At 34.9% G+C, this 13,059-nt stretch overlaps 1 protein-coding gene across 3 annotated transcripts; it reads right to left on the bottom strand.

The window, feature by feature from the left end:
• Nucleotides 1–1,243: 1,243 nt before the first annotated feature.
• On the bottom strand, nt 1,244–5,926 carry LOC139862202 (putative threonine aspartase). Of its 3 annotated transcripts, none has more exons than XM_071850765.1 (10): nt 5,748–5,926; nt 4,658–4,778; nt 4,463–4,547; nt 4,310–4,391; nt 4,064–4,187; nt 3,772–3,917; nt 3,524–3,681; nt 2,063–2,186; nt 1,868–1,972; nt 1,244–1,461 (listed from the first exon to the last, which is right to left on the bottom strand). In XM_071850765.1, exons 1-10 carry the CDS (start codon nt 5,892–5,894, stop codon nt 1,378–1,380), a joined length of 1,176 nt encoding a protein of 391 aa, XP_071706866.1. In that variant the 5' UTR covers nt 5,895–5,926; the 3' UTR covers nt 1,244–1,377. The 3 variants fall into 3 exon arrangements, with proteins under 3 accessions (XP_071706866.1, XP_071706865.1, XP_071706867.1); XM_071850764.1 differs by having other exon boundaries at nt 3,772–3,920; XM_071850766.1 differs by lacking the exon at nt 5,748–5,926 and adding an exon at nt 5,212–5,318 and having other exon boundaries at nt 3,772–3,920.
• Nucleotides 5,927–13,059: the final 7,133 nt, after the last annotated feature.

The following is a 13,059-nucleotide window of genomic DNA, read 5'->3' on the forward strand; positions in this document are numbered from 1 at the left end:
GATTAATGATTCAGATAGACCAATTTTTACACAATATGTGTTTTGCATTGTACTTTGAATCTCTGAGATTATACATAGCTTGATCATTATAACAAGATATTCAAAAGGAAAACAAAGTGAATCTATCTTAAAAAAGTGTTCCAACTTGCTATTTATATTTGATCCGAAAATAATGGTTCGAAAAACGTTCAACTTACTATTTATATTATTAAATATCTGATTTTGGGCCTTGTTCTTTTAGCCCACGTCCCATGGGTTGGATCCAGAGAGAAACAAGGGCGAGGGAGAACTCAGAACTCACATATGAATGTACATGCACCTACCATATTCACCTATTATTTGAAAAAAAAATTCAAAAAAAAATTTTTTAGAAAAAAAATTATGTTTTAAATTTCACGTCAGCAGACTGACTGTCATGTCAGCAAACTGTGCCACAAAAACTGACACGTGGCAATAGTCTGCTGACGTGGAATTTAAAAAACAAGTTTAATTTTTTTTTTTTTATAATATCTGGGAAAAAAATATTTAAATTCCACGTCAGCAACTGTGCCACACATATTGACACGTGGTATAGTCTGCGAAGGTTTCGAACGTCTTGCGGTCTAGCCTCACCCGAGAGGATTTTACCACGTGCGATGCACGTATGGATTTGTTGTAGAGGTTCCTCCTAGAATTGTAATGATTCATATCAAGGAAATGAACGGGTGAGTGGATGTCGAGGTCGCGTTCAACCCCGTCAGTAACTCCTAACCGACGTTCAAAAAATTTATTATAACCTTTTGGATTAGAAAGAGGACCGAAAGAAAAGTTATTCTACAATGCATACGCGAAAACGATAAATGTATGTATACTGTAAGATGAAAAACTTAAATGAACCATCTGAACAAAGTTAAAGCAGGCAAATTTTTTCTTTCTCGGAACGGTATTGTTAAAGTTTAAAACCCAAGAACTTGAAGCCAAGTAAGCGACAGATTCGTTTCCAATTCAACGAGGAAATTCCACCCCGTCGGCCCCTCCTACCATCACAACCTTGATGACAAGACAACACGGCAATATCCGACTAGTCCTCAACTAGTTTCCAGACTTGACTGATTGGTTAGTCTATGCATAGTCCTGAGTGACTAGTCCTGACTAGACTTTTACAACCTTAATTGTGCTATCATTTAACATAACATATATATCCCTAAATTCTGTATAACTGGATTACTGGGAGTAGATCCAACACAAAGACTGCTACAACAGCTTGAATGCAGACCAAAGTGTTTATACGAACATGAATATGTTCCACAAATATATGCTGTTTTTATTTACAAAATAAATTGGATATCTTTTGCATTAAGAATGAAACTGTACATACAATATGAGGCTCATCCGTATCTAATTGCGAGAAAGGTTAGCTAATGCTGCAAATTGACATATCTCTGTTCTATTATGTTGATTACTACTCCTCAAAATGGAAACCTGCAAAAGTTTCAAATAACATACAAAATTGAATTTTATAACAATCCTACTTGTAATATCAACAATATATTACAAAAGAACACCATTTGCTAAAGAACAAGAATATGTGTTTTTGTAATAAAAATAAGGATTGATTACCAAACAGATAAATCTACAAGAACTTCAAGCATTACAACATGCATGAATGATCAACAAAAATAAAATCATTTGACGAACGTTGAATTAAAAAATTTCTCAAAATGAAAGATACGATTACTTAGCAAATGAGTGAATAACATATAGCAAGAAAAAATATGTTGATCATATGTTCATATGTTAACAACAAAATCATACAGTAAATTCAGTGCACAAGTTTTTTTACTTTTTTAATCTAATCTGATATACTTGCAGTATAAAGGTTTCATACCTTTGGCTGCACCATGGAGCTATCAAAATAGCCTATTCCAAAAGACAAGGTAGTGAAGGCAGCAGCAATTTCAACAGATTTCAACTGTGAAGATGATCCAGGACCCTAAATAAAATCAATTCAAACTGTCACTAAAACTTCAAAAACGAAACCACTAATACATAAACTAAATAGTAAGTCTGATCGCAAACTCACCATAGAGGGAGCTTCAGCTTGCACAAGCAAAATTCCTGCACTTCTATCACTACCACGTTGATTACTATCTTTGATTACAGATTGTAAAACTTTTGAACAGGCCGCACCTGGACCCGCCATCAATCTGCAATCAGAGTTGACCATAACCAAGTCATACACATAAACATAAAACAATTTTCGATTGTGCCTTTAATGAAGCTTCTAAGAGATGGGTCGATCTGGGTTGTAACGTATCTTAAAGAGGCAAAAACGGCCCCTAAGGAGCATGCCAATTGGGTTGAGAATCGCCTAAAGTCTATCTTAATCTTAATACATACGATACGATCTCCTAAATGGTTTTTTCTTCACATACCTAGACCTTTATTATTGTAATAAGATTTAATTATAATCATTAGCTCTTAACCATAAAAAAAAAGGTATAAAAAATTGAAATACATTGACAAAAAAGTGTTGGTAGCTCAGCCCAATCGATCCAGCTCGGACTATACAGTGATCCATCTTGATCACATATCCTACCCGCCTATCTTCCAACCTTTAATTCTTCTATACTAATTATTAGAGGTGAGCTCAAAACTTCATCAATGTAAGTTACAAAAAACAAGTTGGGGTAATCTTGAGGAGAAAAGATACGAGTATAGATACATATGTAACGAATTAGCAAACAGGTAAAAAAATGTTTGCAAAAGTAGAGATAGTAAGGCTGCTCCCATCGGTTGTGTCTTGCTCCCCGTCCACACCCCAGCCAAGGAGGACGCCATTGGCAGCGGCTAGTCCTCCTGTTAATCCTCGTGTTAGTCCTCGTGTAAGCCCTTTTGTAAAATGTTTGAGGACGGAGTATATGTATTTATTCATTGTACTAATAGTATTAAAACTTGTACATTCTTCAATTAAATAATATAAGTGGATCCCAATTTATTTGAGGGAGTATGTCATGGTTGGTAGTGTTTAGTCCTTAGGTTAGTCCTGGTGGGGAAATGCTAATGTGGTAAGGAAGTGCTGATGTGGTGCTGATGTGGCGGCTAGTCCTCGGGAGGAAGCATGTCTTGCTCCCAACCAAGACATACTTCCTCCGCAAGACTAGCCGCCACCAGCGCCACATCAGCACTTCTTTCCGGGGCTAACCCAGGACTAAACACTACCAATAATGAAATACTTCCTTAAATAAATTGGGACCCACCATATTAATTAATTATTGTGTAGCACAGAAATTGAAACACCATGTACATCAGTACAAGTATGTATAGCATGAGTTCCGTCCAGCAATATGCCTCAGAAAGACAAAGAAGATGGCGACTAGCAGGGCTGAAGCCTGGGCGGAGGTGTAGGTGAATCACTGCCATCGGGGTGCTGCTGGGCGGAGGGGAGGGCGGGGTGGAAGGTGAGACCGATGGGAGCGCTCTAAGTATGCAATCGATAATTCATAAAGAAAATTACGATCTGAGAGATATATAGATGTCATACAGCGATGAAGATGTGCAACATTCCCTTGCAGCAAACTTCTTCATTAAGCATTCTCCAGCACCACTAACACAACAACTAACTCTTGAAGAGCTAGACTCCTCAGATGACGCCCAACAACCAGAACCATATGTTGCAGCTAAACCCACACGCCCACTGACCTAATTCAAATTTAAATATAAAACTGTTAACATATGGATTAAAAAATGTAGTCAAATAACTATATGATTAAGTCACGAGGCAAAAAAAACCTTTAGTGCAATGCCACCACTAGAAGCTCCAGATGCTATATTTCCCTCGTTATCAATACATATAACTCCTACGGTATCCATGATACTGTCTTCTTCCAGAGCAGGTTGAATAGCATAATTGCTACCAATAATGTGGTTTAAATCATCTGCTAGTTAAACGAACAAAAAATGAATTAAAAAACATAATTCAACATCTATTTAACTTTAATAATCCTATTATAAATAATAAATAATATGTAGAAAAATAACAACCAAAAACATTTGGAAAGATGATACTGTTTATTATGTATACCTGACGCATTATCAAACTGTTGAGGAGTAGATGATGGTTCTGTTGGAGATATTCTAGCTTTGGCATGTTCAAGCATTGCCTTATAATTCTTCCAATGTTCTTTTGCCTTTTTTGTCACAAGCCACTACAAGAACAAAATTGTAGACATGCAAATCTCAGGGGTCACATGTAAGATGTAAAACTGTGATAACGGGAACCCTATTCAAATATATTATAGTGCCAAGAGTAGGGCTCAGGTGAAACTACCTGGTTAGCCTCTTCAATTGTTGTGTGAAAATTAAGCCCCTTTGAGTTCGCCCAAGCACGTGCACCCTCACCTACCAAAAATCTGAGGATATTTAAATAACACGGTTTTGGTAAAATAGAAAATGAGACACCAAGTAAGCAATGAAAGATTACATGGGAGGAATTCGACCCAGCAAGGATGAACCTAAATTCTGCTCCTTCACCAGCAAAGCCGCAATCTTAATGGCATTTTTTACACCTGGTAATCGTTTGCTTCAAATAAAGGTAGAATGCATGTAAGAACAAAATCCATAATATGCTTAGCAAAATAATAGAAAATAGAAATTGATTAAAAAAAATTGGATATACCTGGCACTGCTCCAACAGCCCCAAATGCTCCAGAGGTACCATCCATAACACTTGCATCACATTCAACATTACCATCCTCTGTCAAATTTGACCCTCTCCCAGCATTCGTGCAAGGATCATTCTGCAAATCAACATTCGTCAAATTAGTCTTACAGAACAGTCTAACATTGTAGTAATAAGACAACCATAACCATTTTTCTTAGCTCGAACAGTTCACATGAATGACCTACTACTTTCAATGAGCAGTTTACATGAATGACCTAATCAAATTCTATTTGATTTTGCTCTCTATTTCATTCCGTCTTCCATATGATCATCAGCAAGATGAAGAGGGTTGAATATCCATAAAATCATCACCATACACACACATACAACTAAAATAGACACGGTACCATAAAATTCACCTAAAGAAAGGTTGATCAAGTTGAAACACATACACACAATCAAACAGAATTGAAGACATTAACTCATTAAGTATGATCTAAACCAATCATTCACATTTTTTTTAAAAGAATTACATATCGACAGATACACATACATATTAAAATGCATACCTCCAAAGTCTCGACGGCAGCTGTCACGGCGTCTACACATCTACCAGAACCCTACAACAAACCAAAGCGGACACAATAAAACCTAAATATACACTAAACTCATTAATAAACCAAAGCTATATGCAGATGTTTAATCAAATAGACGTTTAACTTCAACTAATCAAACAGTATATCTCAATTAATTTCAATTATAGTAAAGTAAAAAAAAAAAAAAACTTAATTATTACATACACTGCCTACATTCCACTAAACACAGACTCCAAGTTCATAATTAAAAACCTAATACTTCTCGGAAAAAAAAATAACTATTTTGAAGTAATTTAACATATATACAATTCGAACATATATAATTCGAATAATTATACAGATTATTCCACAAACTTACAGCCTAATGTGAAAAATAAATATTCATCAAAACACAGCAAATCATATTCACGCATGACGGAATAAGCATCACTATAAAATTATAATAATACATTCAAACAGATACGTATATATACACAAGTTAATCGAGAGATGTAATTGACGAGAGAGACCGTTCGGAGAACAGATGCGGCGGCAAGGCAGGCAGTTTTCATAGCAGATCGGAGAGCTTTTTCGTTATTCGGTGAGTGATAACCGGCGCCAACATGTACGGCGACGAAAAACCTCCGGTTATTATGATCTGAAACCTCGCCGGCCATTATTTTTCCGATTACAGTATATGTGTCAGGTGAGAGAGACGGTACTACGGTAGTACGATGGTTGAAAGTTGAAAGTTACATGAATGAAAAAAGTTTATTTTTTGCCCCTCATGTTTCAAGGTCTTTTTAAAAATCATCATGTAGTATAAGATATAAGATATTGCATATAAACGACAATACTTTAGAGTTGACGATATTTAGTTAATTTTTTTAACAAATGTTTGTGAAAATACTTGGTAAATCACTACTAAATCATTGTGATTATTAGGCATACCTTTCAAACGTCCTATACTAGAATATTTCTCTTTGGTTTTCTACTATATGTTTGATCTTTTGGATTCATACATTGAAAGTTAAACCATCACTACATCCTAATATCATTAGAATAAGTCTCAAGTTCAAATGTTACTGGTAAATTAGGCACTCATTAATATATCTTAAATTCAACAAAAAGTTAAACAAGACATTTTTTTATGAAACGGAAAGAGTTGATATATTGATATTGATATATTCACCATATAAAAAGTCATCAATATAATTATAAAACGAATTTAAATGGCATAAATAAACTCGATTAAGCACCTGAGATGGCAACTGATATTGCTCAAATTAGACATATCTTTAGTCGCAATATCAAGCTCTATCGTTGTTTATTTCGTGTATAAACATAGTATTTTCGTTTGTATTCCATTTTATTGTAAAATAGTTAGAATCATTGTGTAATTGAAGAAATATGGAAAATTTTGGATGATACTACTCAGAGATCGAAAATAAGTTAAAAAGTTGATGAATAGTAAAGTGCGCTCAGCTCACTCGTCCAAAATTTGATCAGAGAATTCTGGAGTTGTAGAAAAAGTGCGCGTTGCTACAGTGCGCTCGGCGCACTCCTTGGCGCACTCCAGATGTAAAGCAGATTTGAACGCGTTTTGTCGAGCTGTAAAGTTTAATTCGGGTAGGTGAATAGTGCGCTCAGCGCACCCCTAAATGTGCGCTTGGCGCACTCTACTTTCGGTGCAGTTTTTCTCCTTTATAAACCCCTGTCCAGCCTCATTCTCAATACACCAGTTTACAGTTATTTCAAAGGCTAAGGTTACGATTCAAGGTGATCCTTGGAGTAATCCAGGATCACCTAATCCATCATTTCAATCCGGAATCAAGAATCATCAGGATCATCATCCAAGATTTCTTCAAAAGGTCGATTCTTGTTAGTTCAATGAAATCTATCTTTATTTTCAGTTTGTTATTGTCTTTAAATATAATTGTTAGCTAGTTCTTTTTATGCTTATCTAGATAAATAACCGAGATATTGAATGTTTGTTTTTGATTGATTGTTCTTATGCGGGATAGTTTGATGTTTGAATATAAGAACCATTCTTGTTAAGATTAATCTTTTCGATTCAATTAGTTGGTATATTTGTTTAACCAAGAAACATCATCTTGTTAATTTAGTATATCGATTTACACCTAGTGACAAGTGTTTGCCCGTCTTTTACCAAAAGGGGTAAGTTGCATTCAAATGATTAATCTATATAGGAATGTAAGAACTACTCTTGTAGATACTTTCGGCATAGCTTAATTGATATGTATAGTTGTCTAGGAGAACGATCAATTCCTTAGAATCTGTTATACATATTTTCAACTACCTAGTTCCATTGATTAATAGTGTAGCGACCTGTGACGATCACTCCAAATCCATATGGACAATACGTCATTCATTGATTTCATTGCGAGGTATTTGACCTCTATATGATACGTTTTGTAAACATTGCATTCTTTTGAAAAGGCACACCATAAATGAATATTTAAATCAAAGGTTTTTAACATCTGATGATTTCTACATATAGACAATCACTGTAAATAATAGTTTACAATAGTACTTCCGTTGACAGTACAGTCAAAATAAGATACATGGTGATGATTTGGTGAATGCAACGTTTCCTTGAAAAATATGCCATGTATGACTCCATGCACATAGCTTGTCTAACATATAAGCAAACAGCGGAAGACTTCTAGAAACCTGAGAATAAACATGCTTCAAGTGTCAACACAAAGGTTGGTGAGTTCATAGTTTTAATATTACACATAATCCGTATATCAATGTGGATTTACAAAAGTTCAGTTGTTTTATTCAAAACGTTTATCAATAGGTTTTACATAAAAGGTGGATCACAAGATTTCAGTTATTTCATCCGAAACGTTTATCAATCGGTTCTACAAAGTTGAGCACCCTGGTAACTAAACTTTAACGTATAATAAGTACCCCTGTTTTAACATACATGCAACCAACATGTACAATACACGCAAACCAACGTGTACTAAACTCAAATAGCATACGTCTGTTTTATAGTTCAGGCCAGGGTTTCTATACCTGGAACAGACGGGGATGTCAAGCCCTATGGATCCATATATAACTACTCGCGCCCACCAGTTCTTATAACTGGCAGTTACTAGTTACCAAAGCTAAGGGATTTTCGGTTCAAACTCGGTGTAGAATTTAGTATGTACTTGTATCCATTGCGTTTAAAATAAAGTGCATTATTCTTAGCCCAAAAATATATATTGCAAAAGTATTTAAAAAGGGAGCAAATGAAACTCACACATATAAATATTGTATATCTGTTAATAAAGCATTTGCATGTATTCTCAGCCCAAAAATATATATTGCAAAAGCAATTAAAAAGGGATCAATGAAACTCACACAAAATCAGTTTTAGTATTTGTATCCATTTAGTAAAACAGTTTATAAAACTGTGCATATATTCTCAGCCCAAAAATATAGTTTGAAAAAGGGATCATATGAAACTCACGCATATAAATATTGTATATCGGTTAATAAAGCATTTGCATGTATTCTCAGCCCAAAAATATATGTAAAAAGGGATCAAATGAACTCACTGTTTAATATTGATATACAATATTGCAGGAAAGCACGTAGACGCATCGGAGATGATAAACACGAGGTTTGATTCACAAAAAAATACCCCCGAACATTACCCATAACCTCCTTGGCAATAACCCATAATTTCCTTAGCTCTAGCTTGCTCGAAAACTCATTTTGAAAATTACTTGGACAACACTCCGTCGTAATATTTTATGTACATTATTATTTTTGTATCGCAAAAATAATAACACTAATAATAAAAATAATAAGATTAATAATAATCTTATTATTATTAATAATAATAATAATAATAATAATAAAATAAATAAATACGGAGTAAAAATAATATATATGTGTGTGTGATTTATCTGGCCAAAACTCGAGAATTTATAGCACTTGGCCTGAAATCTGGAGTCATGCGACTCGCATGGAAATGGCCTTCTGGCCATGCGACTCGCATGAGGACCAGGGACAGCTCACATTGTTTTGTAATTTAGCTCGTCGACATAATTAATTATTAATATAATATATATAATTTAAATAATTAATTATATATTATATTAAATTCACGTGCATAGTTGACTTGTAATTTTTGTTCCGATAAGTCGTACGTCATCACTCGACTTATGTCCCGGTTCTGGTTTTTCGAATGTCCTTTCGTACGCTGAGAAAACTTGCATTTTACGTTTCGTGACACGTACCTTTGTCAAAATATAGCCTTAAGTTATCCATAAACTATACCACTCATAGTATATCTTAAACTTTCGAGTATTTTGGTCATTTACTTCTATAAATCATCATCTCGTTATTTGCTAAAAATACATTTTAAAATAGTGTTTTACTGTAGCAATTCACTGTAGCAAATAGTGATTTTCGAAAACACTGTAGCATTTAATGTGGCAATTTGAAAACACTGTAGCAAATTAGTGTTTAACTGGTTCATCTTAAACGCTTTAGTTAACTTATCTAAATATCAATTGAATCAATAAACGAATGTTACTATCGTTTATTATATATATGTATATATCTTTTTAATATACATAAATCAGTTTTTAAATACACATTGGACGTTATTTATAAATAAATTTTAATAATAAATATTTAAATTTATCATATACATTAAAATAGATATTTAAACCAATAAGTTTAATGTACGGTATCAAACAATTAATACATTGTTACCTTTTCATGTTATAGTATATATGTATCTTTTTACATATAATTGTTCGCGAATCGTCGAAAACAACCGAAGGTATTTAAATATATAAAAGTAATTCAAAAATTTTGAGATTCAGTTTTACAGACTTTGCTTATCGTGTCGGAAATGTTAATCATACAAAGATTAAGTTTAAATTTTGTCGAAATTTCTGGGTCATCACACGACCCGACAAAATCGTCATTGACGGCGCCGCTAACTTAGGTCCCGTTACGTGGTCGTAGTCCCTATATGAGACTCGTTTGACCAAAACTATGTCGCATTCATTTGAAAAGTACAAGACTTGCAAAGTTTAGTTTACCAAATGGTTCGACAACAAGTTTAAGTTTACAAAAGTTATAAAGTATAAATGAAATAACTTGCGACATAATAAGTTGAAAATCACGGCTGCTATAAATAGTGTAAGTATGTAAACATTTGTTTGAATTCAAAGGTGCTATCACTAGCGTATGCATGTATGTATGCTTGACTCCAAGCAAGAAATCAGAGTGTATGCATGTATGCTTGACTCCAAGCAAGTATAAGTGTACGCGGAAGCATGTATCAAATAGCCATGTATGAACCTGAGAAACATATAGAAAACTGTCAACGAAAACGTTGGTGAGATCATAAGTGTATTTGTAAAAGTATGTTTTTGAACCACAAGGTTTAGTATCAAATCGTATACATCTCAAAAGATGTGTTTGTATCAAGGCGTATACATCTCAAAAGATGTTGTTTGTAAACCACAAGATTTAGTATAAAGTGAATATCAAGCGTGTACATCCCAAAAGATGTTGTATGTATCACGAGCACCCAATTACCAAAACTTAACTGAATCTTACCTCTGCATAATAGTGTTAGAACCTACACTATATCCCGAAAATATGTTTCATCCCTCAGATGAGGGTTCGTCTAACCCGTATGGCCACACAACATAAATTCTTGCTCACACCCTAGTGTAACTAATGGTAATTGGACTTGAGGATTTTTGTTCTAACTCGTATGTATCTTTGCTTTTGTATTCGTGTTCAAGTATAAAAGTATGAAAAGCATATATACATATGAAATGTATATAAGTATGTAATGTATATGTTTCTCAGCCTACGATTTAAAAGTATAAAAGTATTTGAAAATATGGGACTATGATCTCACCTCGAGTGCACGAGTATAAATGTACTTCACAAAGTAAACATGTGCATGAAAGTTGCTTAGCCTTGACCTAAACAAGTGTGACACCGCTATTTTTTTTTTATACGTGGCGGAAGCATAATATTAATTAATTACGATATCAACATTTGTACAAACCGATGTCACGTGTCATTAAAACAATTTACATATTAATAGGAAGAGACGTAAATACATTCTGTTTTCAAAGGTACACGGTTCATATTCTAAAAGACCACATCAGAGTTAACCCTGTCAAACATAACATCATCATGCCCGTCTTCTCCCAAAAGCACTATCTACAAAAGCTAACAACCTGCAGGGAGGATATGGAGGGGAATTAGCACGAAGCTAAGTGAGTACGACTAACTACAGGCCATAGTATACATAAGTGTTATACTAATCATGTCACTTAGTCTAACACACAAACATCACCCATGTGCCGTCTACAGAGACTCTGGCGGCTCGCGCCAAACCATTAACCACCAGCTGATCGGACTGGGGCTTACCAGAAGTTCCTCCACCACCGTATGTATATACATAATCCACACGCGACGGACGCGTCATTCACATATATATACACCACGGCTGTCTAGGCCACCACATGAGGAACCCAACCCGCAGGTTGATCTCTCCTACCGAGGCCACCACACAATAAGGACGCACTGGGCTCCAGCAGACAAGCATCAACCAACATGCAGTCATCACAATGTACCAACTATCCACAACAATAAGTATATCTAACAAGCATGGCAGTCATAATATAACATGCTACTATATACTATATACTCCAGTTAGTCCCACTCACCGATTACCAGCAAACGAGAAGGTGTTCAGCTATCTAATCACTGAACCTTCTCTTTCTCCTTTTCTCCTGAGAAATACATATACACGAGTTAGTTTATGTCCATAAACACCAAATAACACAATACAGAAAATTTTGTCAGAAAACTGTCCGCTAAAAATTTTCTCCTTAACACTTGTGCACTTTCAAAATTTACATCATAAACATCAAAATACAAACGGGTAGCATAACGGCTAAAAATCAACACTTAGGTAAAATATTCTGCCCTAGATACTCAGTCGGTCGACTGACACTGACAGTCAGTCGACTGTCTACACAATCGGTCGACTGACCTTCTCAGTCGGTCGACTCACTTGGTATTACATCAATCGGCCGAATGTAAATCTCAGTCGGTCAGTTGTCTTCGTTAATCGGCCGGTTCAACCCTCAGTCGGTCGACTGTCGACCGACAGTCGGCCGACTGTGTTCATCTTCTTCAGAAGCTGAACACAAGTTACGGACTTCAAGCTAAATTCGCCAAAACTCGATCTAGAGCTCATTTTCGACACCAAAACTTACCACAACTCAATCACTATATGTTATAGACTATAAACCCACAAAGTTTGGACTATAACAACATCAAATTCATGGGTTTTGACACAAAATCAAGTTTTTTACAAAACTTACACAAAACTATGAATTTAACCATGAATTGAACACAAAAACACATGTTTCTTACCTTGTTAGAATCAGTAGACAACAAAGAACACGATTCCAAGAACAATTTGAGCTCAAGAACTAGTTTTAGCAATTAGGGTTTCAAAGGGGAAGAATTTAGGTACGGGGTAATATTTGGGAAGGGTCTGGAAAGTGCAAGAAATGCACTGCACAAGTCATCAAAAGTGGGTTAAAATCCCACACTGTGTGACACACGGGTATTTACCAGTTATCTGATATCTTTCGTACATCATTTGGCAACCCAAACGAAGTCCAAATTAAATAAACAAACCTGTTCTGTGACCCTTGTCACAAACTGGTCCTAACCTCATCATTAAATAATACCAAACATTAAATAAAAATAAAAGCATATAATAACACTACACTAACTTAAGGGCATTCTAGTAATCTTACATCTAGG

Source organism: Rutidosis leptorrhynchoides, chromosome 8 (genome assembly GCF_046630445.1).
Source record: "Rutidosis leptorrhynchoides isolate AG116_Rl617_1_P2 chromosome 8, CSIRO_AGI_Rlap_v1, whole genome shotgun sequence".
In the NCBI taxonomy this organism is placed as follows: domain Eukaryota; kingdom Viridiplantae; phylum Streptophyta; class Magnoliopsida; order Asterales; family Asteraceae; genus Rutidosis; species Rutidosis leptorrhynchoides.